The sequence below is a fragment of the Chamaea fasciata genome, unplaced genomic scaffold (genome assembly GCF_029207755.1).
Source record: "Chamaea fasciata isolate MVZ Bird 193981 ecotype frontalis unplaced genomic scaffold, bChaFas1.0.hap1 SCAF_2, whole genome shotgun sequence".
In the NCBI taxonomy this organism is placed as follows: Eukaryota; Metazoa; Chordata; class Aves; order Passeriformes; family Sylviidae; genus Chamaea; species Chamaea fasciata.
In genome coordinates, this window is record NW_027094087.1 from 44269946 (window position 1) to 44297453 (window position 27508).

A 27508-nucleotide genomic window follows, 5' to 3' on the forward strand; every position below is an offset into this window, starting at 1 on the left:
TAGAATCATTTAGGTTGGAAACATCTAAGGTCATCAAGCCCAGCCATAAACCCAGCAATGCCAAGTCCACCACTAAACCACATCCCCAAATGCCACATCTATACGTTCTAAAACCTCCAGGGATAGGGATACAATCACTTCTCTGGGCAGCCTGTTCTGTTGCTTTTGACAATTTCTTCTTCTTTCAGTGAAGAAATTTTTCCTAATATCCAATCTAGACCTCCCCAGGTGCAACTTGAGTCTATTTCCTCTAGTCCTATCACTTGTTACCTGGGAGAAGAGGCCAACTCCCACCTGGCTGTACCTTCCTTTCAGGCAGTTACAGAGTGATGAGGTTTCCCCCTGAGCCTCATTTTCTCCAGGATAAACACCCCCAGCTCCCTTAGCTGCTCCTTACAGCACTTGTGCCCCAGACCCTTCAACAGCTACATTTAGACTTTCTGCTTAGCTAAACAGCAGGATAGTGTTTAGCTTTTTACACTTTATATTCTATAGCTTTAACATACAGATCTCTAAGCAGTAATTAAGCACTACAGAACAGTGTTTGCTTTTTCTTTAAAGCATGGGAAAAACTCGTCTCAAGAGTGTTTAAGATTGACATTAGATTAGCACTGAATGTCAGCTTTGCTGAAAACAGAATAAAAATTCAACCTCCTCAGAGCAACCAACACGTCAAACAGTTTAGGCACTTTAAAAGCTTGTAAAAACAAGGAAGAGAAGTGCAGTATTTTAAATTTAGTGACCATATTTAATCCTTATGTACACACACATTAGAGAAAATGGAAAACAAGGTAATCCATCTCAGGCTTATTGGAATTAATATGTTTCTTTTTCAAAACAAAACTTCTTACAGTCATCATGCATTCTTCTGCTATTGTATAAAGCCTCTTTATGTAGTCCCGTGTCAGTGTTCCTAAACCTTAACCCTTGACTAATGAGTGGGTTCAGTCCTCCAGGTCGTAAGTACACAATGCATCACTACCCTTTGTTACTCAAACAACTTTAAAAACTGCCTAAAAAGGAAACATAAAAATGTTGTCACTGTATTTCATTTTTCAGTTTTAAAAATTTCAGGTTTCAAGCTACTTCATAGCATAGCACTGTACAAGACTGCCAAACTGGTGATGATTTAAACACACATTTTGTATAAGGAAATGTCATGACACAAAGCATATGGTATTTTAAGACTAACTTGATCATTTTCATTCATGATACATCGTCATGCTGTTCTATTTTAGACAATGAGAAGGGAAAGGTGAATCATGCAGTACTGCAAACAAATTTCATCACTGAAAACAGTTCAGCTATTTATAAAAAAGGCACTGACATTTTCCTAACATTATATTTACCTCATTAGAGGGGGTTGCAGGAGATGTGAAAATTGTCTTCCCATAGGACCATACAAACATGACGAATGACAGATGAAAAACTACAAGGTAGACAACTGCAATAAAATACAAATAAGAATTTGGTGAATATAGCTGAAAAGAACAAGAAATAAAGCCCCTGATCATCTTTGAGGAGGGCTAAACAACCACACTTGGCACTCTAGGACTGTTCACTTAAAAAAAACCAGAACACCCACCTTAACTCCCCAAATGTGATGGCTGCTCTTCCTCAAGGAAACAATATTTTTATTATATGTTCACAATATGACCTTGAAAGCTTCTAGGGATGGATCATCCACAACTTCTCTGGGCAACCTTTGCTGCTGCCTTGCCACTCCCACAATAAAGAATTTCTTTCTAATACCTAATTTAAACCTGCCCTCTTTCAGTTTGAAGTCATTCTCCCCTTGTCCTATCACTCCATGTCCCTGTAACATGTCCTTCCCCAGGACAGGACCCAGCCTCGCTTCTGGCATGTAAGTGACTGATCTTTTTGGATGAAGATGACGCCGTAATTCTGTTCACAAATCACAAAGTAATAGATTACTTACTGACCTACATAATTCAATTCAGTTTCTGCTTCTAGTAGAAACAGCACAGTACTGTGCCATTACAGAAGGCACTGGCCATCAATGACAGTTAAAATCCCCAAACAGGTTAGGAGAGTACTGTACTCCAGTCATGCCACATGTGAGTTAAAGATTTTCTTACTATCTTCTTTCAAATCATCTGAGAAGTACAAGGTGGAAAAGTCCTATTGCAGTCACAGTGGCAATAAAATGTAGCTGGCTTTAGGAGGGAGTTCAATAAATTTTCTAATGAGTCTGCATGGTACTGCTGTCTTAAAGACCAGAAATCCAGACCTTATGACCCAGGAAGCTCCTTCCAATCTTGTTTCCTCTCCTGGTTTCCTTTATCACTCGTCAAGAGGAAACAGATCAGTTGTGCCAGAACAGCAAGTCTTAGAGAAGTCATATTAAATATTTATATTATCGTCATTTATATTACCTTCAGTTGCAGTTAAGCAGGAAATTTGACCTACTTTTCTGTACAGAGTCCTTTAAGAATCTGTACAATGTACTTCATGGATGGCAAAAAAGGCTCAAAACTCTGGGAACCTCCAATAGCTCAGAAAATGCTTGTGCAGAGCCATAGAAGACATGGCTTTATCATCTTTCAGGATTTTCACTGCTTATTGCAATGAAAACAAACAAACTGCATTTGAGCTTTCATCAAAGAATTCTTCTTTTTACCTTTGCCTCTGATTCCTCCAACCTTACAGGCAGACTTGGCAAATTTTCAGCTGTGGAGCTGACTCAAAATGCCAGAAACAAAACCCTTTTCTAAAGCCATCCTAAATCTGTCTCCTGATAGGAAAGAACTTGTGTATTACTGTAGTGGGTAATGCATTATTTGAAGTTTTCTGTTATTGAAAACATACTCTACATTCAAACACAATGTGGTTAAGCAATTAAAGCATGAGAAAATAGTTTGGAAGAGAGGAGAAAAGGACATAAAACTGGAGTGAAATCAGTGGCACAGATCAGAACTTTGGTGGAGAAGAGGGTGAGAGAAATTGAATAGAAGGAAAGAGGAAATGAGATACAGGGGAGGGCAAGGCACAGCAAAACTAACTTACACAGTAAACAGTTCTACTCAGTCCATAAAAATCATGCCAGAATTCAGATCCTTTTAAAGGATTATTTTCAGTGCACACACACTGTGTCAATGAGCAGAACCATAAAGCTTTGTCACAGGCTGTAAATGCCCCTAAACCACACAGAATGACAGGGACCATGGCCGGCTGCATCAAGGGTACAGAGCTGTGCCAGTGCTACCAGTATTTGTTAGATAGAGGCAGCTATTAAAGTGCTTTTCATGTAACTGAGATCTTGCAATCTGTCACCATCATTAAAAGCCAAGGGCCAGTACTCAGTAGCCAGTGATGGGCACCACTCAGGGAAAGATCCTGCAATTGGCAGTCCATACTGGCTTCACTCTGCATGAATTCTTGCTTCTTTTCCTGCTCCCATGCTGCCATTCCTACTGTGATTACACATAACTGTCCTTTCAGTGCTCCCCAGGAAATGAGAGGGAGGGAAGATACCATTTTAGCTTTACTTTACAGTCCATCTACCCACCACTTTGGGTATCAGTAGCTCTACAGACTATTCCCTGAAGCATCCTGCATCTGTTTTCAGTACAAATGTAGACCGGATTAATTTCTAGTCAGCTCATTTTCTTGTAATTACAAGCTAGATGGAAAATACAACAAAAACCTCAAACCCCAGAATCTGCCAGTTTAGCCAGACTCAGAGACACAAGGAACTCCTGGCTAAATTAAGGCAATTCAGGATTCTTGGTGCCATGCTGCAACCAAGTGAAGTCAGTTCTCTTTAAAGGCATTGATGCATACTATACCAAATTTATGGCCTCAGGAAGACAGTGTCTTAAGAGGTGCTCTCAGAATTCTCCTAAAATATGCTAAGCCCTCCTAAGATCTGCCCTTAACATTCTTTTCTGAATCATTCTTAATACTACTTCCAAGACAGAATCAGATTACAGAGAGGCAATAATACATAACTTATTGTAACTTACATAAGTAGTATATTATACTTTTAACAGAGATTCAGAGTTGACTGTATTCCCCTATCCTAATGGATATAAAACTAGACAAGAATATAAAATAACAAAGAAAAAAAATGAGCCTTAACAGGGTGAAGAAATCACCACTAATTTAATCCAAACTTGCCATTATATTCAAATCATTTTACTGTAGCACTTCTCACACTGAAATATGGAGCAAAATACACTTGTTAAGATGCACCTTATTGATTTACACAATGTTTCTGGCACTTTGGTCTTTCAACTCTTCTGATGTTGATTCCTGGCTATCGCGAGCTAACTTGTAAGAACTTTAGAAAACTCATGCCAGCTTTCTTTTCAAATGAAAAAAGACTCCACATGTCATTTTTAAAATCAACTTTCATGGTGGATAAATTCATGCCTATGACATGAATCAGACTGGGAGGTGCAAGCAGCATGCAGGTGACAGCTATTAAGAGCCTAACAGGTTCCAGTGATACTGTCACTCTCATTAATTAACCTCCTTCCTCCTAAGCATTTTCCTCCTCTGGTAGATTTGGAAGAACCTGTTTCAGCCAGATAGGCACTGCATTTGAAATAAAGATCTCACTTTGTAACACAAACACTGCTCTGCCAGACTTCCTTAACTGATACATGGATCTTGCCTTTCCATGGCAAGAAGAAATTAGAAAGCAAAACTTATTCATCTACAGGTCAACAGCAAGTACAGCAGCAGCTTGCAGAGTTGCATGAAGTCAAGGTAAAGCCCAGCTGAAAAATGGGATGAAAAAATCTGGTGCAACACAAGTTCGCATCTTGTTTGGCTTACAGTTTATTTTGAAGATTTTCCTACTCTTTCAGCTCTCCATTAGAAATTGAAAAATGACAAATTCCATCAAGATTCCTTCTTTTTACAGTGTTCTGGTAGATGTTCACCAGGAAGAAAACTGCCAGATTAGCTGCCAGTCCTGTGCATTTTTGCAAAATATTTAAGAGATGAGAGCTTTTACCAGTCTGAAACAGCCCTTTGTGGATAGTTAAAGTGCAAATGTGCTTAATTTACCACTCATGTTCCCCCATAAACCGGAATGAATTCCCAAAAAATATACCAGCAACAATATGCTAAAATTATTTTTGGTTAGTTTGTATCTCTGTCACTGTGTACTACTACCCACTGTGGCATACACTTGCTAAAGCCAATATAAAGACTAAAATTTCTCAAAACAAGGCCTCAAACACTTGGCCTAGAAAATTAAAATTATAATGTGTAGCCACTTTTGAAATGATTGTGTTTTGCACAATTCTAACTACTCCTTAAGAATGGAGTTCTGAGGATTTTGGTAAGATGTCTGGAAAATATTAAGCAGTACAACAATAATTTATCCTCTTCCAGAAGTCTTTCAGATCACAGGCCTAAACAGAAAATGGAATTGTGGATGTGCCGCAGTTCCTTCTCTCTTCTCCTTTTTCTGTTCTTAGTAGGTACCCATTTAAAAATAAACGCAAACTTAAATCATAGTTACATTACTTGCATTAGTCACAGTTCTTGTCATCATCCTAACTTTGTGCTATTAGAAACAAAACAGACTCAACTGTACAATATTTATCTTGTTTCTTAGCACTAATCTACTCACTACACAGAGCTCACACATAAAGGAATACATTTAAACTGTGTCCCTTAGGATCTGCATGCAAAGCAGCTATTCACATCTTCATAAAAACTTTAAAATATTACCTTTTTCGGCAGTTGAAGAAATAGTAACTGGAAGAGAAAGAAAAAAAAAGTTAGGTAAATCTGTACAGAATTAAATAATTGGCTAAAGGTGAGACAAACAAGGTAGTTGACTTGTTCCAAAGCATACTTCAGGTGTTATCAGAGCCTCTCTATCCAACACTGGGTTGAATCAGGAGTCAATATTCCTCCTGCCAGCCCTTGATGCTTGTAGAGTTACTGGAAGAGCTGAAGGGATGCAGTTCCCTGGGCTAATGAAGCGGGAACACTCCACAGACAATAATTAGACAGAATTTATGCATATTCCCCTTCCTGTATGCACCTAACTCATTTTTCTGACTCAACAGCTAGGCCAACAGGTGTACCACTGGAAAGCATAAAGTTCTTACAGAAATCCCTGTGAAACTGTTACATGTAACCTACTTCCTTAATTCCCCCCACCCCCACTTCTTTCTTCCTGTCACATACTATTTTTTGCCTTTTTTTCCCCCCGACCTGAATTCTTCAGGCATAGTTAAAATCTCTCCACCTCCTTATCTCCTATAGCCTCATCTCCTTTTATGCCAACAGCAAATGCCATTGTTCAAATCTACCTTGTATACTGCCTGACTAGTACATCTTTCTGCCCTCAGGCTTCTCCAAAACCTTCACACTCAGTTTATCAGCTCAGGGATGATGCTGAGCAGAGAGCTGCTGTACTTGTTGGCTGCTGTGTTTATATCACTTCCCTTGCTGGATCTTTTCCTTGGACACTGAATTACTGAAACTCAAAGAGGAAAGAATTCTTCCTGACTCCATCTTACACAGTAAATGTAAGCTTCTGGTCACCTGCATGAGCAAAATCTTAACAGAGCACACAATGCTCCTGAAGTTTACCTCACCACACATTGCTTCCCCTCTCCCAGCTCTGACATTTCTACTGTCATTAACCTGTGCAACCATTCAAAAGAGCTTTTTCCAGAGGCACATGAGACTCTTAAATCTGCAGGGCTTGAGTGTGCCCGGCAGACTTCCTTCTTAAGGGCTGCTTTGTTACAGAGGTGGCATTTGTCACTTATCTGTAGATACCTACAGGGAAAGGGTCTACAGCTGTATTATGCACCTGTGCCTCTTTTTATGGGCAACGAGACATAATGAGATGATATCTCAATGTACAGATGACCTCTTTTTGTCAGACGTGTTTTAGAGTGTTTTCCTTTTTTCTTGCTCCCCTCCCTTTCCATTAAACATCCACCCTCTGTCTGTATACAGAAGCCACTGCAAAGTTAATGGAAAAGGTTCTGGTTCCTTCCACCTAAAGGAGGAAGAAATTACCATTTGGAATAGAACAATGTTGGCTTCAAACTCAAAGAGGTCAATCCTAAAGAACAGCTTCATTTCACATTAGTTATGCATACTTGCACAGCCCGCTCCCATGTTTCTGCCTGAAACTCCACTGCATGCTTCAGAAGGCAAATTTTTTTAAAGCAAACCCTGTGAGTGTTTTGGCTTAAAATTTTACTAATGTGTTATTTACCCACTTAAAATGTTTTCAAAAATGCAAGGCAAAGATAAAAATTATTGAAAAAGTGAAAAGTAAAATAAGATTGCAGAGTATGTTTGTTTAACTTTAAAAAGTACCAGAAGTACTTTAGATTTAGCTTTCTTTGGCTCCCCATATCTTAAGTAAACACCTTTGCATACATTCATTCATAAACATGTATTTCCTTGGACAAGAAATATAAAAAAGTTCTTAATTATCCTCTGTTGGCAGTGGGAGAACATAGTTATGTATAAAACTTCAGGAAATCTTTTTGGAAATAATTCTGTTGAAGTACTTCTTAATCTGTAGCCTCATTTCTGCCCTCAGCACAAAACAGAGCTGTGAGCCAAATTTGATGTTTTAAGACTCAAAATAATGAACAGATTTTACAAGCAAAAACAAGGAAAAAGAAAAGATAGTATTTTATCACATGTGGGACTTCATCAAAAAGATCCCTAAATAACCTTCAAAAAATTAATTAAGTTTCACAGTACCAGAAGATAATTTCTCTTTCATACATTGGTCCCTTAGGTTAGAATGCAGTTATTAGACTGTGTAGAACAATTTTCATTGAAGAAACTCCTGCAATTTGAGGTAAAAGCCAACATGGAAATTCTTGTGATTTTCATCCTGTCCTGGCATCCTCAGAAGAAATAAAAGATGTCCTGTTCTCTCCTGTCTCATGCAAGTTAAATGTTACCGTTTCTATCCTTTTCACTGTTCTAATGCCCATTGTCAAGTAGATAAAATGAACAGCAGCCCTACTAGTCCAAATTCACTCAGCAGAAGGCACATGAACAGTTTTACAGGATCGTAATACTACAAAGCAAAGCCTTTCTTCACATAAGTTAACAGTCAATCTTTACGTAAAAAAGGACTTTAAAGTATTTGCTAGGCAGGGCGTCTAACAAGAACCTGTGTATTCTAGCAAGAAATCAATTCTTGCTTTTGAACTCTGCATGAGGGGCAAAAACCTCACAGAACATGACATTGCTATTGTGGGTCCCATCCCTGGCCTGCAGTTACAAGTTTGCTCCCTATCACTTTTCTCCTCTACTACTTCTGATGCTTAGATATGGCCGCCAGCTTCTGCTGAATTAGCACCATTTTCATTTCAAACATTTTTGAAACATGGCTTCTTGTTTGGGGCATGGGATGGGGGGAAAATCCCAAGGCAGCACTGCCTTTTTGCTTATTGATTTTTTTTTAAACAAAATAAATGCTTATGATTTATATGTTAACCTCAGGATGCAACAGCACTGTACACTAGACAGATGTGTCAGCAAAACTTAGTGCCTTAAGCCCTGCAATCAACACAAACCGTCCATGAATCAGAAACACAAGTGGTGTAAAACAGCTGCTCTTTTCAGGATTTTAAAATATATTGCCGTATCAGTCTATTGCTCTGTGACAAAAGGAAAAAATATTCTTTGGATTTGTTCCTCAGTATTAAGTTCCTGGTTTTGTGAGAAGACTTATAAAGTTCTAGAAGGATATTGCCAGGGAAGGATAAAACACAACCAGACAGTGAAAGTTGCAGTTTACTTCCATGCAAAGAGCTCAGAAGCAGGCACTTGCATACTTAGGCACATGGAGTTTTTCACTGTAGCCTCAGAATTTCAAAGGATGAAACCTCTCAGTGCTGCAGCAGCAGGGGAGTTGAACAAAGTGAACAAGCGCTGTCTGACTGCAGTGCAGAGCTTTACCTCTACTACCTCAGGGCTTCCAAAATCAGACTGAAGAAGAAGTGCAGCAAACCTGCTTGTAAAGAGAAGCAGACAGGCCTACACTGAACTTCATACTGCTGCAGCTTGCCCAGGGATGTACAGGTGCAACACACTGTCAGCTGGTCCATTGAACAGCTTATACACTGGACCTCCCAACGTTTTGGGGCCCCAAAGGATGAAGCATACAATTTGAAATATGTGGGATGACTTTCTACAGAATACTACCTCCAAAATACACCATATAGCCTTTATTAGGCTGGATTCAAATGTACTTTATAACTCTATCCACTTAGGGACAAGCAGAAATTGAACCTTTGACTTTCACAGAGGAAAAAGTTGTCTCAGTTTTGATTTAGACACCTAGCATCACCCCTGGCAACAAAGAGTCTTTTTCCTTTATGACCCCCAGTTGTTAGTTACACTTTCCTAGACACTGTTCTGCACACTGTTGTCTGTTATCTTTCATCTCACCTATGTCACAAGGATGAAAGAGGCAGAAGCCTACAGTTTTATCACAGGAAATAATCCTGCGGACACAGGGACATCATTCACCGTATAACAAATGAAACTGGGGAGAAATGTCACTTGTTGGAAGCTTTCCTCTTGGGAGTGTGAACTGATAGAAATGTCAACTTCAGAAAGCTTTGGAGTGTTTTTTAAACTGCTTCAAGGAAACGTCTCAGAATATCTCATCTCTGAAAGAAAAATATGTTAGGGAGCTGGTTTGCTTTTAGTCTCAGGCTTATTTTCAGTGTTGCTATGAAGTGATCAAGCATCTTCTGACTCACTCAGTAATTGGAAAAACCCAAATCTCTCTTTTCTGAGGCAAAGAGGTGCTATGATCTCCCAAGACCTTGCAAGAGGCATGCTCAAAGACAAGACATTTGCCTTCAAGCTTGGAATAAACTGTCCCCCCCCTACCCCCCCATCACATCTTCCTACTTCCCTAAAAGGCATGTTCCAACCATAGCTAGATATGCTCCTTGCAGAGGAAGAAATGTAACTCTAACTAATATAGAAGTACAGCAAAGGACAAGAACTGATCTCGTTACTGAAGTGCTGTGCTTATTTCCCCATCCACGCCCACGATGGCCCTTAGCAGGAGTCACACTTCGGTTATTCCAGCCTTTCCACAAATTTCAAAGTAACATTCACATTTTGGCTGACATTCCTTAAGGGTGGGAAGAAATGATAAAAGTGCAATCGCATCCCTTCACCAGATGCACAGCCTTAACTTTTCTCAGCTTTTAATAAAAAGGGTATAAATAAATAAACATATATGTGTGTATATATATATATATATATATATATATACACCTATACATACACACCTATACACACACACTTGTATATTTCCAGAAGTTACCAGTACTGAAATTCAACAGAAACCCCCCACAGGCACTGCCCTGTCTGCAAAGGCAAGCACCACTGACATCATCTCAGTGTTTAATTTGTTCAGAAAATGGCATTTTAGAGAAAGTGTAACTTAGGCTTATGCTTACATAATTTCCATTTGCAAATGCGGACCTTAATCACTCCCAAGAAGCTGACAGAAACACTCTTTACTGATACAAGCACGACAATGGGTAATTTTCCTTGAGCAAATACTCATTTGGCTTCTCTTACAGGGCAACAACAAAACACAAAGACCTCAGCACTTCTCCACCGTTCTATAAAAGCCTTTATTCTGTGACCTTCCCAGACTAAGATATTTCTTATTTCCCAACTGGCAGGCACTCACTAGGTCCTCTCCTCCCTGAACAGCCAGGAGTTTAGAAAAATGACTCAAGGTGACTGAGTTGACAGCATCATGTAGCCAAAAGCCAACACAGGAAGATGCTGCCAGGTCCCTGCTAAAAGGCTGTGGGGCTCCAGGAATTACACACTCAATTGCCACCATGAATGTTCTTTGCAGAAATTTGAGCCATATGAGCTCAGAATTGTTTTATCTTCATACGGTTCTAGACTGATGTATTTCAACTTCACATATCCAGGAATAAGACACAGGTTTCTCTGCTCCCAGTGCAGTGCCAGGGGATTCAGAAAGCAACATTTTACAGAATGGTGCTGCAGAGATGTGGCTCCACAGGCCTTTGCGCTGAGGCAGCACGGAGAGTCACACTGGCACACCATGTGCCTCAGCAGCAGCAGCAGCACTGCCTGGGGCTGGTCTGCAGCACGGCTGCACCATCAGCCAGGTCTGGACTCGAGGCTTGTCTCAGAAGTGTGGCCTGTGGTGGACAACTCTGGCTGCCAGGGTGTATAAAGTTACCCCTCTTAACCATCCGCCCACTTCCCTGTGGCAGACAGAGCAAAAGCGAGCACTCGCCTTCTCAGACACGTGGGGTCATGTCTGAGCCACCAATGAAGTTGGCAGCGACTACACTGCAAGTGCGTGTGTCCACAAACAGCGGGGCATTGCAGGGGAAGGGGAATGGCAGCGAGTGGCCTCTCACTGTCCCGGCTCATAGCCAGTCATGAGAGGGGCAAGAAATGCTGTCAGGGCCACCGATGCCTTAGAGCACCTGAGCCAGAGCCCAAACTGCTCACACAGCCTGTGCTCAGCTAGAGCACTCCAGAGAGTGGCCTTGTGACCTCAAGTGATCACAGGATGATGCCTTCAAAGGCACTGCAGGTGCCTTCTAACACACAGTGCAAGTGTGTTAGAAATCTGGGGTGGGGAGACAGGAGGAAGAAAATGCAGCCAGGGAAGAGACACTGGTACATAGGGGGATGCTCTGCTTTATGATCACATTTCCTATGCTCATGATTGCCATGCCCATTGCTACAGGATTCAAAGCAGCATTATCCCAGGGCCAAGCAAAATGAATTAATATTTCAAACAAGGCAGTTCAAGCTGCACTGCAGAATGTTTCTGTTACTTGTTACCAGCTATCATTGTGATTTATGGTCTAAGCAATGTGAAAATGATTCTTTCACTAGAACAAGTAACTTAGAGCAGCCAGAGGCTTGCAGCCCAGAAAATACTCTCTTATCACAATAATGAAGCAGCTTTTTATTTACCCAAGGTCTTTTCAGCCTCAATGCAGAGAGTATATGCATAAATACAAACAGTCTACAGCAGAAATTAGCATAAGCAATGCAAGATACTTTTTGGGTACCGAGTTACATTTAGCAATGAGTTTAGCTATGACAACTGGGAAGATTTCTGCCATGTATTGTGGGAACAGTAAATTCTGTGGTACCACTTCCACAGTTCAAAAACATAGCCCCAAAGGCAGCTGACTTCTGGAACCCACAAAATCCTACAGATGGCTCCTTACCTCTGCAGCTACAAAATATTCTTGAAAGTTATACCAAAGGTCTCCTAATGGTCTTCTCAGCAAGGGTGCCTGCACTTTTTAAATGACTTCAAAACCAAGAGTTACACTTGGTCAGCATGCAGAAGTGTTGCCAGGTCAGCCTCAGTCCCACACTTGCATCCACACTGACTATAGTGTATTAAGAGATGTATCAGCCCAAATAACTAAAGGATTTTTCTAAATAAGAAGTTAGCATTTAGCTCTAGCAATGCTAGAGCTGTCCCTGAAAAGCCCTATTCCCCAAGAAGCACTGCTCACTTTCAATTTACCGTAATTGCTCAAAAACCCCATAATGTAACTTGATTTCCTTCAGCTATTTAATGACACTGCTCATTCTATTTGCATTTTGATGGATTTTAAACCCTAGAATTACTTCTACACATTTTCTTCAGCTGGTTACTCATACTACTGGACTTCATTCTTTAACAAAAATTCTGTTTTATCATAACAGTAACAGCTTTATTGCTTAGTAGCATGGAAGAGCTGTGCATAAATCGTTTCCAATATTGCCTTTAAGCTATCAGACAGAGCCTAAAGAAAGTCTGATTTCTTCTTGAAAGACAAAGAGCTCTTACTTGCATCAGTCAGTGAGCTGTGCTCTCTCTGGCACATCAGGGAATAGGATAAAACGGAATGGACAGAAAGATACGGAAACTCAGAAGCATCTGAGTGGAGTTAGCTAATGTCCACACTACTAATTAATTACATTTACATTTGAAGGAGAGGTATTTATCCTCAGGCTGGCCAGATCAAGCTCATAGTAATGCTACACTCAAGTATCTGTACATGTGAAAATGCTTTTTGTGTTAGGAATAACTCCAGTAGTTCTGTAGCTGTACGAGGACACTTGCAAGAGACAGGAGTGACAAACAGGAGAATCATCTGGTGTTGACCAACACTGTGCTGTACAGAGCTGTCTTACACACACTGCACAAGATCAGGTGTTCTGCAGGTAATACCAGAAACTGACAGTATATGTAAAATAAAAACATACCTTTTCATAACAGTATTTTTCAAGTAATTAACAATTTACCAATTCTTTTTCATAAAAAGAACCCTAATTTGCAGTTTGTGACTGCCCAACAATACTTGCCTTGAATATAAAGGTCACTTAAAGCTGACTGTCTTATGCCTCAGGACATTAGTAGTAAATATATTTACTTCTACACCAGACAGATGAAAATAAGCAACAGTCTTTATTTATCCATTCCACACAGCTGTGAGATACGATGGCAGGGGAACAGAGGTGCCAGTTCATGGAGAACAAAAATTTCAGACACAGCTGCTGTGACCTGCAGACCTGAACCCTCAGCCAGCAGCGAGAACGATGAGCAGCTGGCACGGACCTTCTTCATGTTTGGCTTCAGACTCTTCCAAAATCAATTGTTTCCTTGCCTAATTACTGGCCCAGCTTGCAGCAAGTGTTTCCCCAAACGTGAGGATAAAATCTATTTGCAAAACTCTGTGGGCAAAGATCTCCTTGTAAATCTCCTTACAAAGTATTAGGCACTCTGTTTTCTGAGGGGAGGATTTTGCTGTCACTAAGTTCACTGAGTAATGGAAGAAATCAAACTGCCCAGCAAGTTGACCTCCTCTCACGCATTACATCACTGGATTCCCTAAACGAAGTTTTAAGTTTGCAATGTTGGTCAGGTTTGACTGGTATTTGCCACTTGAGGTTAAATATGGAACTACCTATGGTAAGAGCTGATTTTCAGCCAGCAATACATTGACAAGAGAGCAGCCAGTAATGTAATAACCTACACGAATTCCTATCAAGATATTAATAAGCCAAGCTCCTGGACTCAGCCCTTCAAGGAAGTTTTGTATTGAAAAACATGTCATTTAAAAACAAGTTGTGGGAGAGTCGTGATGGGGAACTCCTGTCTTCAACAAGCTGGACTTGTAAAAACTAATAAATATTTAGTATTTTTTTTTTTAATTACAAAAATATTTATGGAATAAACAAAGGTTTAAAGACTTCTCATGGTGATTAAGGGAAACTGTTCATATATGCCTTATCAAGTTGCTTGATAACAAATGCTGCCATCTTTTGATGCTGGAAGCTTTACTGCTTGTTCTTTTTGTAAACAAAATGTTACACATTAAACCTTACTTCGACTGAAACATCCTGAGACAATGCTTGGCTGTAGCTAAATCTACACCCTCTAGATTCTTTGCAAAAAAGGAAGAAATAACAGCAACTCCCCAGGGACATAAAAAAAGATCCAGGTGCTGCAGAGGGAAAAAAACACTGGTAATAAAAGGACAGGAAATTTTGGATAGAAGACAAGGTCAGAAGGACACCATTTTGTTGCACAAGGTCTCACTTAAGTACCAGATTACTGAGGAGTATGAAAAAAGTGACAGCACAAAGACTGTACAAGCCACTGCAAAGGGATTTTTGGATACTCCAGAACATCCAGACTAAATCTTTGATTGTAGCCCAGAGATAACAGAGAGGCAAGCACACAAAAGAGCAGAGCCTATCATCCAAGAGCTCTCATTCAGTAACTATTGCTTTCAGCAAATAAACAAAACCAAAAAAATCCTCAGAGCTCACCTGCCTGCTGACAGTTCACCACACTTTCTTGGAAAGCATAAACTCAGGACTGGAGGAACATTAACTGAAATACTGTAAATCCTAATGCAGTGCGTACCAAGGGGAGAACTGTGCTGCGCCCCAGAGATGCATTAGGGCCCCCAGGGCAAAACCCTGGATGTAACACAGCAGGGCTGGCACGCTGCCTCATAAGAACCAAGCAGGGCTTGATGCATGCATGGCTCCTACTAAGGGAATTAACTTCTTCTTAGGTAACTGTAACACAGTTGCAAGAACATCCTTGGCTGCAGGTGAAGTACTTGAGTGGGGCATTCTGGTGGGAACTAATGTTTGTGATGCACAAGAAACGGCTGCTGCCGGTTTAACACAAAAGTCAGTGACCACAGTGAGCTGTAGGAAGTTAGATTAGGAGAGTGATTGCTTCTAAACTCCTACAACTAGGTGTGAGTTGGCCCAGACCCTTAAACCCGTTGTTGCCTGAGAGGATACACAGAAGCATCATCTGGGATGGGACCAGGGTGTGCATCTGCTTGTCTAAAGACTCCAGAGCAGGCCTGCAGCAAGAGGAGAGCACTGCCACGTGGTAGGGGACGACCTCAAATCCCGAGGCACGGAAGAGCAGCTCCTGAGGCCTCCCTGCATGTGCCTAAAAGCTCTCCCAGACCATCGCTGCTGCTCACCAACAGATCCCTGCTTCCACTCTTAACTAGGCAATAGGGTTCTGCAGGTGTGGGAAGTAGTGAGAAACATAGCATATTTACGGCTTGGAGGATGTTAACAGAAAATAGGCACACAAAAGAGGAAAAATAACTGAATCTAGTACTCAATGGTCTTTAAGCTTTCCATTGTCAAAATTTAGAATTTGTCTAAATTATGAATTATTACAGAAGCTCTCGCCTACTCTCTGCACCACTTGCTGTTTTAGCTTTATCTCAGCAGGCATCTACCATGGAACACAGCCATAATATCTCTGTATGCAATTACAAAGCTGAAGTCAAACTTTTAAAAAAGACAATTATTTAAACCCCTCAACATGCAACTTAAGAAGCAGCAGATTAAAACAGATAAAAATACACACACACAAAACATCCCCACTAAAATCCCATTGCATTCTTTTCCAGATACTGTAAAAAAACCCACTTGAGTGTTAGTCACATAGGACTTATCAGAATATAAACCAAACTCTGCTTCAAGTTTTGGGCACCTTTCAGCAATGTTCAGGGTAAATCTGCAGGTGACAAACCAACAGATGTGAAAAGCTTCAATCAATCACAGATTGATATGAATATGTGGAAATACACGTCCTTTCTCTCTTTTTTTTAATCCAAACTTGACAAAGCTAAAAGCAATGACTACTTGTCATGAAGAATGGTACAGTAACAGGTTCTCTGCATTCACACCCATGACAAGGCAGTAGATGAGGCATTTTACATAAGTTTTAAGTCTACCACACACAACTGCAAATCAGCTTATACAATAACTATCTATCAGTTCAGGTCTCTTCAAACAAATAATGTCTGTTTCTTTCAAGGCTACTTAAATTTAATCTAAACTTTGCTTCATTCTCACTGCACTGGCAGACTGCCTAATTCTAGATGAATTACTTCAAGCTCTAAATTTTTGTCACAAAAAGGTTTAAAAAAAGGAATAAAACTGCACAACCCCAAATAGCTATCTCTGTGCTCAGCACTTCACAAGAGATGTATAAAAATCCCCCACTCTGGAGACAAACACACATCGAGATGCATAAGTGAAATATCACAAATCAAAGAATGTTGATTTGAAACCCTCTCTCTGTAGATCATATGATTAAAATGGTTCCATGCTTCACTTTTAAGACAATGCTTCACCATCTATAGCACCAGAGAGACTGCTGCAGAAACTGCAAAGGCAAAGCATGCTGCTCCTGTGATCCACTTGTCTTTGACAATCTCACAAGACAATTTTAAGAGTCGAAAGAAAAGATGAAAAATGAACGAATGAGCCATTTGGTCTTTAGGGACAAAAGGAAAAGCAGAGGCTTGAAATGCTGCAGAGGGGAACTTGACTTCTAGCACAGATAAGGGAAGACAGTCAAAGATTAGGAATCCCATTGAAGATTGTGGAGAGGAAGGAAAGCAGAAGAGTGGGGAAAAATCTGGCTTGTTTGTTTCTTGATGGAGAGGAGTTAAGGACACCCAACAGAAAACAGTTCAGTGACAGCAGAAGGAGGTAATATTGGGTAAATGGCTAAAAGAACAAATGAATTTTTTGCAATATCATTATCCTTTTCATACCTGATTCATACCTTGGTGGAGATACAGCTTACACACACAAAAAGAGAAGTGGTCTGTGCTTACTTCCCAAATGTTTCTGTTACATTTTATACATTCTAATGAGAAAAAAATGGGTATACATCCTGTTACAGGAAAATTATGCACCAGCTGGAAGAAGTTAATGACTGAGATCAAAACTCCATAAAAGCTGTTTCAGGAACCTACAGTTTGTAACACTTGTAAGGAAAGTACATGTTAAACCAGCATAAACTCTTACAGTTGTAGGAAAGTGATGTACTGAATGGGTAAAAAACGAATGGCATGAACCCTCAGCATCTACAGACACAATTTTAGGCAGACAATTAAAAGCTATCTTACTCCCATTTTCCATCACAGTCTTAAGTTCCAAGAGTAAAAGCAGGTCCAGTGCCATCCAAGTATTTCAACTATCACAGGTACATGAGAACTCACCTCTGACACTCATTGTTTAACCCTGTAAATTCTTTGATTATGAAAAGCAAATTACATTAACTCATAAAAATATGAACCAGTAGAGAACAAAGTTTTTATTATTGAAATTTCAACAGACAGAAGAACCTGAAGTTCACTGTATGTAGAGGGTCAATTACCTCAAAGTAACATATGAAACGTATGCTAAAAATTCCAGTCCTTTTATCCATAGCATCTTGTTGGAAAATATAGACTCATAAGTGATGAAGGAACATAAAACCCCTGATTAAAAATGAAAGTGACATTTAGATCACTGTTCTACCTTTAGAGGCATACAGAAATCTCCTACTGCTGTAAACAGAGAAAAACTTGAGACAAGTAATTTTCCATAATACTAAATACTCATGCTATCCAAGCCCTTTCAAAGCAAGATGAAAAGCTTTACAGTCCACATCTAAAAGGCAATCAGGAAGCACTTGCAGCAATGAGTGATCATGGCTACAAGAAAGTAAAATCATAGGAAGAGTTCCTGCTTTAGCTCAGACACTTACGCAGCCCCTTGCTTTCCCTAAGCCCCTTCTCTTCCCTCCTCCCAAACCATCCTGCCCATGGAGCAGTTTCAGACAAGTGCTGAGGCTCAGGGTAGGTCTCACACAACATATGTGCCTCACGCTAAGTTTCATCCAAGCTGGTGGACAGTTGAGGAGACAAGCCCAAACTCCCTGCTAGCACAGAGCTGCTCTGAGACCAGCTGCTCATTTTCTGCCCAGTCCCCTGAGCGAGCTCAGCAACACCAAACTGGCCACTGCACCACACTTCTTGTTGACCAAATGGTAACCAGGGATCAAGGAAAGATGCCAGCTACTGCAGAGCTGTCAGGAACGCTTTAGCAGATGCAGGGGCTGGGGTGGGCACTGCAGATAGAGGGCTGGGAGGAAGGGATGGAGTCCTTCTGATGACAGAAGAGCAGACACAAGATAACTCCTCAAGGAACCAGGCTGTTGCACTTGGAACAATTTTTCTCATTAGAGGACTGCCAAGAGAGCAGATTGCATTTTCATATAAAAGGCACATGTCCACCTGTCCCTGTAAACGAGTATGACCAATACAGTGCAAGGCACCATAGAAGACAATCTTTCTCTTCAGTTGAGCATTTAGCTTTCCAAAAATCTGTATCCAGTCTGAAGCACCTCAACAGGAATTCTAATAATTTATAGTAACAGAAAAAGTTCTCATTTAAGATTATAATATGCATGCTTATGCTGAGAGATTACAACAAAATTACGTGTATGCAGAGTGGTTCAATTCCCGTATTTTTAAATTCATGAGAGGCATGTAAACACAGTTAACTGACTAATGATCGAACCTGTTTAATTTGCTTTCCTTTTCTTGCCAGATAACCCTCTTTTCCTACGGGAATGCCTTTTATATGTTTAACATGCAAATGTTGTACCCTCAGTGCTGATACTTCAGCTTTTTCTGTAGTTTGAAATCAGAACTGCTGTTGGTATCACCTTGCCATTGCTTGAGAGATATTGCATTAGCATTTTCAGTAGAGATTTCTTTTGGAGGAGGCAGATGGAATTACCTTCTCCCTGTTTATGCAACAGACCCTTCAGATAGGAGTGTTACCACAGACCACACCATGCGCTTCTCATAAGGGCCCTGCTTTGGGGAAATCAGAGCTAGCTCCCTACTGACAAGACACTGCAGTCTCCGGGAACAGCAAGGAGTATAATTTGTACTGCTAAGACCAAGTTATGCATTCTAAATGACAAACTGCTTTGTTTGCCAGGATTTTAGACACCCTAGACACTATACTGTATGATAAAAAGCAAACTTTCTGCAACTAGATGCTATGAAAAGAATACACAACTAGTTACTCCTATAGCTTTCAAAATCACAGTTTTCCATACTTTGCAGACCCTGAAGCATGAAAACACTCATTCATTCACAAGCCCACTAAATATGTAAAACAAGTCATGATCCTGAAAACTCTTGGCTCAGGAGAAGAGTCAGGACTGTGGCTTTCAGAAAATGTAGTCTTCAGTACAGTAGTAAAAAGCTAACCTGATCAGGCTTTTTAGTTGCTTTTTACTCTTTAATAACTTTAGTTAGGAGCTGCGGACAACTCAAAGTTAACTTCCTCCTCTTTCTCTCAGTGCAAGACTGCACTACCAAAGTCTGCAAGATTTTTAGCAAAAGGATTGCCTGTAGGAAATGAGCTGACTTCACCCACCAACTGTGACTGCATGTGACAAAACCGTGTCTTGTGACCATCCTCTAACCAGTCTGCACTACAGCCCACCACGTACAGAAATGTTTGGGACAGATAACAAGATCCAAGTCAGCCACAAACGAAAGCGAACCACGAGAGAAGCGCTTCCCTCTTTCCGAGCATCTGAGGGATGTGGTCAGCAAACACAATCGGTCCAATTCAGCAGCAGCACAATATAAGCCATTGTTTACAAAAGCAATGTTAAAAAGCAAAACATGTTTTGATAACATGAAGGAACACATGAAATGGTTTTAAACCAACAAAAAGCTATTCTACAACATCCTTTATGCATTGCTAGGTGTTTTCTTGCAAACAGAGCTCTGGGCAAGTTATGTGTGAAAAGAAGAAATAATCTAGTCTGAAAGTGTTCATTCAGATTTTTCTACTGCAAGACACTTAAAAAAGCCCTCTGAAGGAGACCTCACCTTGAGTCTTTTGCAGTTTCTTCAGCTACACATGTTCACTGAATTTTTACACTATGCTGACATTCCTTCAACTTACACACATCTGGCTGTTTTCACCTTTCCAATTAGCTTAATAGCTAATTTACTTGATGGATCACAATTACACAGCAGTAGTGGTCTAAACAAGCCAGTGTTCAACATCTTCAGAGAGACAGAACAATCCTGGCAGTTCCTATGGGAGGAAAACAATAGACAAGCTCATGAGTCTCCTTTCATCCTATCCACACCAGTCCTCCTCGGTGTTCACAGCCAGTGTATAAGTATTATAATTTAGGGTTATAGAAGAGGCATAACCCAGTAAATACATACTAGGAGTGAATTACAGGGAAGCCTGCGTCCATCAGACACCAAAAGACATTGAGCAATGTGTGAGCACCCCAGCAGAGGAGGGTGGGGCAAGCAGCACGGAGAAGCAAAACTGAAAGGAAAAGGGGTGAGGTGAGGAAAGAAGCAGCCCCAACTTTACCATCTTCTGCTTTATGATACTACACTAAGCCTGGCTTCCCACTTGATCTACTAACTGAATATACGTTCAGCCTTTAATAAATGACCAAGGACTACAAAGGAAAAACAACCAAACCAGGAAGAAGTAATAACTGGGGGAAAAAAAGGTTCCCTCTTCCTGTTTCCTTGTTAGCATCACATCTCAACAGCTAGTGATTTTTTTTAAAGAATAAACTTTGAAAAAACACTGGTGTCTGTGGGGTTTCCATTTCTCTTTTACCCAGTATTTAATTGAAATTTTCTACTGTGTCTCCTCTTTTCTAAAGCTTCCCTTCCTCCATCTCTGTTTCCTCTAGGAGGCCCACATCAGCCTCTCAACAAAGCCACAAGCCCTGCTTCTGCACCCGCCCCATGTGAACACCAGCAAAGGCCAGCCTGGCCTCCTCCAGCAGCTGTGTGCCGGAGGCACATCCTTGCTCCTCTTCATAGGACACAGTGCTGGCATTCCCAAAACAAACAAAACACAGGGAACACCAGCAGAAGGAAAATATACCTGCCAAGATAAACAGAAAATCCTGTATTTTGCTATAAAGCCTCTCAATCCTGGTTTGAACTCAACCGCAGAGTAAAAACAAGCCAAGAAAAAAAAAAAGACACACCACTAGAAAGACCCAAACACAAAATGCCTTTTCTCCTCCTTGGTGAGATGACTTTTTCTCAAGAGTGTGAACAAAATTCAACCGATTAAAAACAAACAAACAACAAAAAACAAAAGCCTCCAAACTCAGAACAGAAAAAACTCACAAGACAAATAAAATCCTTGGTCATCAAGGATGATTTAGACAAGTAACACCTGAAAATCCAGTGACAGCAACAGAAGTCAGTAAATGCCTTGCTTATTAAATGAAGCTTTTTCTTAAAAGCCTGTATGTGCAGACATTAATAGAGCTGATTCGTGAGCAAAAAGTGCTATTCTTCTAGAAACCAGATTTAGATATGCAAAAGCTCTTGCATTAACAGGAGCCAATACCCTCAATAATTTTCACACAAACGAAACCTTAATGAACTCAGAAGAATTCTTTGCAGCTTCTCTATGTCCACGATAGAGAAATCATCCACCAGCACTTAGTGATCAAGACAGAAAGCTGGGACTCAGAGCTTGAGGCTCTGTTCCCAACTCAAGCAGAGACCACCTGTGCGACCCTTGGCAAGTCTCTTAATCCCTGAGGTTTTGTTCTTTGTTTAAGAATAGCCCTAATCTGCTTTTTGTCATACCAATTAGACTGCAGTGGGTACAGAAAACTTGGAAAATGTGAGTCTATAAGCTCACACAGCCCCTTTCAGGACTACTGCTACAGCTACCCATGTGCCAGACCTCCAGGAGACTGACTCAGATTTGTTTTCAAATGTTTACAGTTTTAAGCATGATTTCCCAGAAAACCTATTTATTCACATAGACAACTGAACAACAGTAATTTGGCAAGTTTGGATACACTGACATATTTGCAACTATATCATGTCAACATTTCACGTAGTACCTCAACAAGCATTATTTTACAGCTGTGTCTCAACTATTTAAAGTTCAAGTAACATTTTTGCCAGTGGTTCATGTTCCGGTCCAGATCTCCAAATACAAAAGGCTGTGAAATAACATCAGCGTACAGAAAAGTTATCCAAATTACGAAGTCATCACAGAAAAAACCGAACTGATAATTGCTAATAGAAGGCTGTCTATACCAGTTTACCCAGATATAAAGTACATGCAAACATTTTTTTTTTTTCTAGCTAGGGATATCAAAGCATGTAGTTGACACAAATAACAAGTAGTACCAGGACCTACAGATACTAGACAGACCCATATATAGCTTAAAATAGTTCTTAGTACTTTCCAGGTTCTTCATTTCAGCTTCCTTACTTAAACACGCCAAATGCTCAATAACCCATTCCTTAGTCTTCCTATGCTGCTTCCAAGTTCCAGCAAGTCTGATGAACACTGCACATCCCAGCTCCCCTCATTCACCCTGCCGAGAGAAAGCCAGCAGCCTCCTGAACCGAACTTTCCTCCTGGAGACAGCAAAGGGTAAATATCACCCTGACCGACATCGGCCGCAAGTCAGATTTATGTAAAGACGAATCCTCGTCCAGAAAGCCTGGATACGGCCTGACAAAGCCCCGTAAGCCCTAAATCCTTTCCCCAGCCCGCTTAAGTTGGATGTTTCCAGCCTCGTAATGCTTCAACAGCACCGGGCTTCTGAATGAAACGGAGGGAGGGGAACCTCCTATACACCCCTAAGGAATTATTTGATACATCAGATGGATGAACAACAGTAAAACAGAGGGAGAACTCCTCACGAGGAGACACGAGGGGCTGAGCCCTCGAGAAGTCCCTGTCCCCAGACGAAGCACCCTGGGCCTCCCTTCCTCTCCTCCGAACCCGCTCCCCGCGTCTCCACAGGCGGCTCCGGGCCGGGACCCCGCCGCCATGAGGCACCTGAAGACGGGAGGACAACAGGTAAACCCGACCCGGAGGGAGGGAGGGAGCGCCCGAGGCAGGGTCTCCTTCCGCCGCCCGAGCGACAGCCTGAGGCGGGGCAGGGAGAAGCGAGCCCGCCGGGACGCGGGGAGGAGGGGGCCGGCGGAGGGTCCTGCCCGCCCGGCCGGCAGCGCCCGCGACCCTCCCGGTGCACTCACACACACACAGCTCCACCACGTAGGCGTAGTAGGACCAGGCCACGACCAGGGCGATGAAGGCCACGGGCACCCAGGCCAGCACCTTCTGGCAGCACTTCAGGACGTGGGACGGCGCCATCTTCCCTGCCGGGCACCGCGGCAGCGCCGGCGCTGCGACGGGCGGGCGGCGGCTGCAGCTCCGGCCGCCGCTGCGGAGCCGGCCCCGGGCGGGCCCTGGGCGGGCCGCAGTGGGCGGGAGAGGGGCGGCCCCAGAGCCCGCCACCGCCTCCTTCTCGGGGCGCCGGAACGCCTCCCTGGATCGCAGGGTGGTTAGGGATGGAAAGGACCTCTGCCGATCATCCGGTCCAACCCCGTTCGCCAAAGCACGGTCACCTCGAGCAGGTGATACAGGAACGCGTCCGGGTGGGTTTGGAATCTTTCCAGAGAGGGAGACTCTATAATCTGCTTGGGCAGCCTGTTCCAGTGCTCTGCCCACCCTCTAAGGAAAGTTCATCCTCATGTTGAGGTGAAACTTCTCGTGTTTTAGTTTATGGCCATTGCTCCTGGTCCTGTCATTGGGCACCACCGAAAAGAGGCTGGCACCATCCCCTTGGCACCTGCCTTGGAGATATTTATATGCATATGTATATTTATATGCATTTATATGATTGACGAGATTTCCACTCAGTCTTCTCCTCTCTAGACTAAACACACCAGCTCCTTGGAGTCTCTCCTCATAAGAGTGATGCTCCAGATCCTTAATCATCCTTGTGGTCCTCCCCTGGACCCTCTCTAGTTGCAACTCGTCTTTCTCGTACTGAGGAGCCCAGAACGGGACACAGCTCTCCACATGTGGCCTCAGTGGGGCTGACTCGTGGAGGAGGATCCTTTCCCTCCACCTGCTGGCCACATTCTTCCCCATGCATCCTTCGCCGTGCACCTCGGGGCCCGCCGCCCTCCGGTTCCCTCTGTTCGCACCGGCGGGGCCGTCTCGGGGCCGGATCCTCCTCCAGCCACTAAAACTGGTCTTAAACCTCCAGGCTTTGCTCTTTTCCGCGGTCCTGGCAGGGAAGGAAGGCGATGGCACAGCTCCGGGAGCTTGTCCTCGGGCGCTGCCGGGCTGCTGCCTGCCCTTGCTCACCGAGCACCTACACCGTTCAAACAGCCCGGGCGCCGCAAAGGGAACTCGTAAATGACTCACTGCGCTTTGTTTGATCGGCTCTTTCCTGGACGGCGGTGAGCGCCGGACAGCTGCGGCCACACCGCCACCTCGGGCGGGCACCGCCGCCGGCGCTGCCTTGCGGGACTCAGCCTCCAGAGCGCCTGAAATCTTTAGCCTTACTCTGGCTTTGCTGTGGGTGGGATGCCGGGGCCGGAACGGCCCGCGCCATGGCAAAAATCCCCATCTCCCTGCCGAGCCAGAGGGTGCCCGCGCCAGGAGCGCGTCTCCGGCGCCCAGGCGGCTCCCGCGGCGCTCCGGCGCCACCTGGCGGCGGCGAGAGCGGCCGCCCGAGCCGAGGGAAACGGAACAGACACCACCCGTAGGGAACAGACAGCATCCACAGGGAACAGACAGCATCACATCATAGGGAACAGACAGAATCTATAGGGAACAGACAGAATCCATAGGGAACAGACAGCGTCCCATCCATAGGGAACAGACAGCATCCACAGGGAACAGACAGCATCCACAGGGTGAGGCTGGAACAGCTCAGAAGAGTGCCCTGAAAGGCTTGGACAACAACAGGACTGGGGGGCTGGTGCCCTGTAGTCCCTGTGAGCCCCTGGAGTTAGTGCAGTGGGCAGCGGCAGTGAGATTGCCTTGGCAGGACAGGGGACAGCCTGTTCACAGAATCACAGAATTCATCGAGGTTGGAAGAGACCTTCAACATAACAACTGTCAACCCAGCACCACCATAATCATGTAAGCCCCATCCCTGGAAGAGTTCAAGGCCAGACTGGATGGGGCCATGAGCAACCTGGTCTAGTGGAAGGTGTCCCTGCCCATGGCAAAGGGGTTGGAACTAAATGATGTTTCAGTCCCCTTCCAACCCAAACCACTATGTGATGCTCTGAATAGCTAACAGGGAGGGGACACTCTGGCCAAATGCCCAAGACACAGCCTCTGTATGTGTGGGAATGTGCATGTGGTGCTCATCTCCGTATCAGAGCAGAGAAATGAAGCAGCAACCTGAGGTCCTGATGCACAGAGTAACTATAGAGCAGGGAGATCTACCCAGGGATCATGGAAAGATGAAGATCAGTCTGAGATGAACTCTGGGTATGGGCATGCTTGTACATGCTGTGTATGGGAGCAGGATCAGGACAGCAGGGAAGGGGATTGCAAGATTGTATGCAGTAATGCAAGGGCTGAAAAAGAAAGGGACTGCAGGAGAGGGAGAGAGCTGGTATAAGAACTTGGTGTGGCCCATTCCTAACAGAGTGCTGTATGGCAAGGGAGGAGTGCCTGATTACACGGACAGCATCTTGGTTATGGGGTCTAGTCACTCTGACAAGAAGTGCTGACAAGGATGGAGCAGTTTGGATTTAAAGTGAAGTAGGACAGTCTTGGTCTGATGTGCTGGTTAGCACATCAGGGATATAGTTAAAGTATTCTAGTTCCTCTAACCTTCATTGATTGTGGCACCTGGGGACATGCTTGAGTGGTGAAGGTGGCAGTGCTGGGTTAGCAATTGGATTTGATGGACTTAAAGGTCTTTTCCAACCTTAATGATTCCCTGATTTTGTTTTTTAAGGGTGTCAAAACATGCCACAACCACTGCCATGTGCTTTACCTCAAGGTCTCATGGGACTGTTAACACTTGGCCTCAAGACAATGGGAGAAGATTAACATTCTTAGTGTCAAAATATTTGTTAATAATGCTTTTAGAAGTACCTGATTTTACCTTAGCTTGATACTTCTATGTGCTTTCAATAATTTAATTGCTGTGTTAGTTTCTTAGTAGTGTATTCAGTGAAGAGACACTGTTCTTCCAAGCCTTCAGGAATCAAAGGAGAAGGGACCTGGGAAGAAAAGTTCCAAACAACTTTTACCCAGCACGTGAGTGTGTAGCTGGTTGTTACTGTGCATTGACCATCCTCTTGGCTGTGCTTCCACCAGCTTTCCTGACAAAATCCCATGCCCCTTCACAATAAGCACAATTCCTAACATGAAGAGTAAGGAGCACAACCATGAATAAAAAGGCTTAGCCATGTTGGATCCTCTCATATCTTCCCTAGCATAGTGAACTTAGCAAACAGTTCACTATACTAGGGAAGATGTGAGGGGATCCAACATGATCTTCTCTATCCCAGTCTTCCCTGTTGATGCTGACTCGAGTTTCACCCACAGAGCTATCAGTGGAGCCCCGTGTGTGTTGACATTCCCTCCTTTCAGCAGGTCCATATGGAGCTGCAGGAACAGCCACCGCGTGTGGTTTGGATGGAGTCTGAGGCTGGCAAAGCTGTGACATGGCCGGTATTTCAGTTCTGGGTCAGACAGATGCCTTGGGTAGGGTGGAAGGCCAGTGGCTGCAGCATAAACTTTGGACAGGACAAACTATTTTTGACCAGCTACTATCCAGCAACTTTTCCATGCAGTGTTTCCATAATGACAGGAACCAAAGTGAGACTGAATTAAACAAGGACAACACCAAGGTTGTGAGGGGGCAGAGAGGAACAATTTATCCCCAGACAGTGCCCCCCACTGAGGAGTTCTGCTCCACAAGAAGCCCCTTGGCACAGCTGGCAGGAACTATCATCTTCCACTTCTGAAAGCCACCTGGGATGTCTCTACAAGGACTCCTTGAGAATAAATCAGCTCCTTGAATAGAAGCCAAGCAGGATAGAAGGAAGCTCTGCTAGGAATTGCTGAGCACCTGTTTGGCTTCAAATGGCTGCAGCGCAGCTTGTGCAAACTTTGCTGCCTCATTTGTGGGGAGGGACAAGAAATGACATTTGGAGCAGACTCTGGGAAGCTGAAGAGCAACTCAGAATGCCATGTTGTGGGAATAGCTGCTCACCACACTCTCACTGGATCCCATGACAATCAAATATTGAGAAAAAAAAAAAAGGCATCTCCTGTACATTTTCACATCACACCTCCA

The 27508-nt window shown here is 42.9% G+C and overlaps 1 protein-coding gene across 2 annotated transcripts in view; it reads right to left on the minus strand.

The window, feature by feature from the left end:
- Positions 1-23590, minus strand: part of ZDHHC20 (zinc finger DHHC-type palmitoyltransferase 20) — a 48299-nt gene extending 24709 nt beyond the window's left edge. The window contains exons 1-3 of one of the 2 annotated variants that reach the window (XM_066175861.1): positions 23424-23590; positions 5710-5736; positions 1350-1444 (exon numbers count right to left, since the gene is read on the minus strand). In XM_066175861.1, the coding sequence (XP_066031958.1) occupies positions 1350-1444; positions 5710-5736; positions 23424-23541 (240 nt within the window). In that variant the 5' untranslated portion in view covers positions 23542-23590. The remainder of the gene's footprint in view (positions 1-1349; positions 1445-5709; positions 5737-23423) is intronic. The other variant, XM_066175860.1, reaches the window with a different exon arrangement.
- Positions 23591-27508: the final 3918 nt, after the last annotated feature.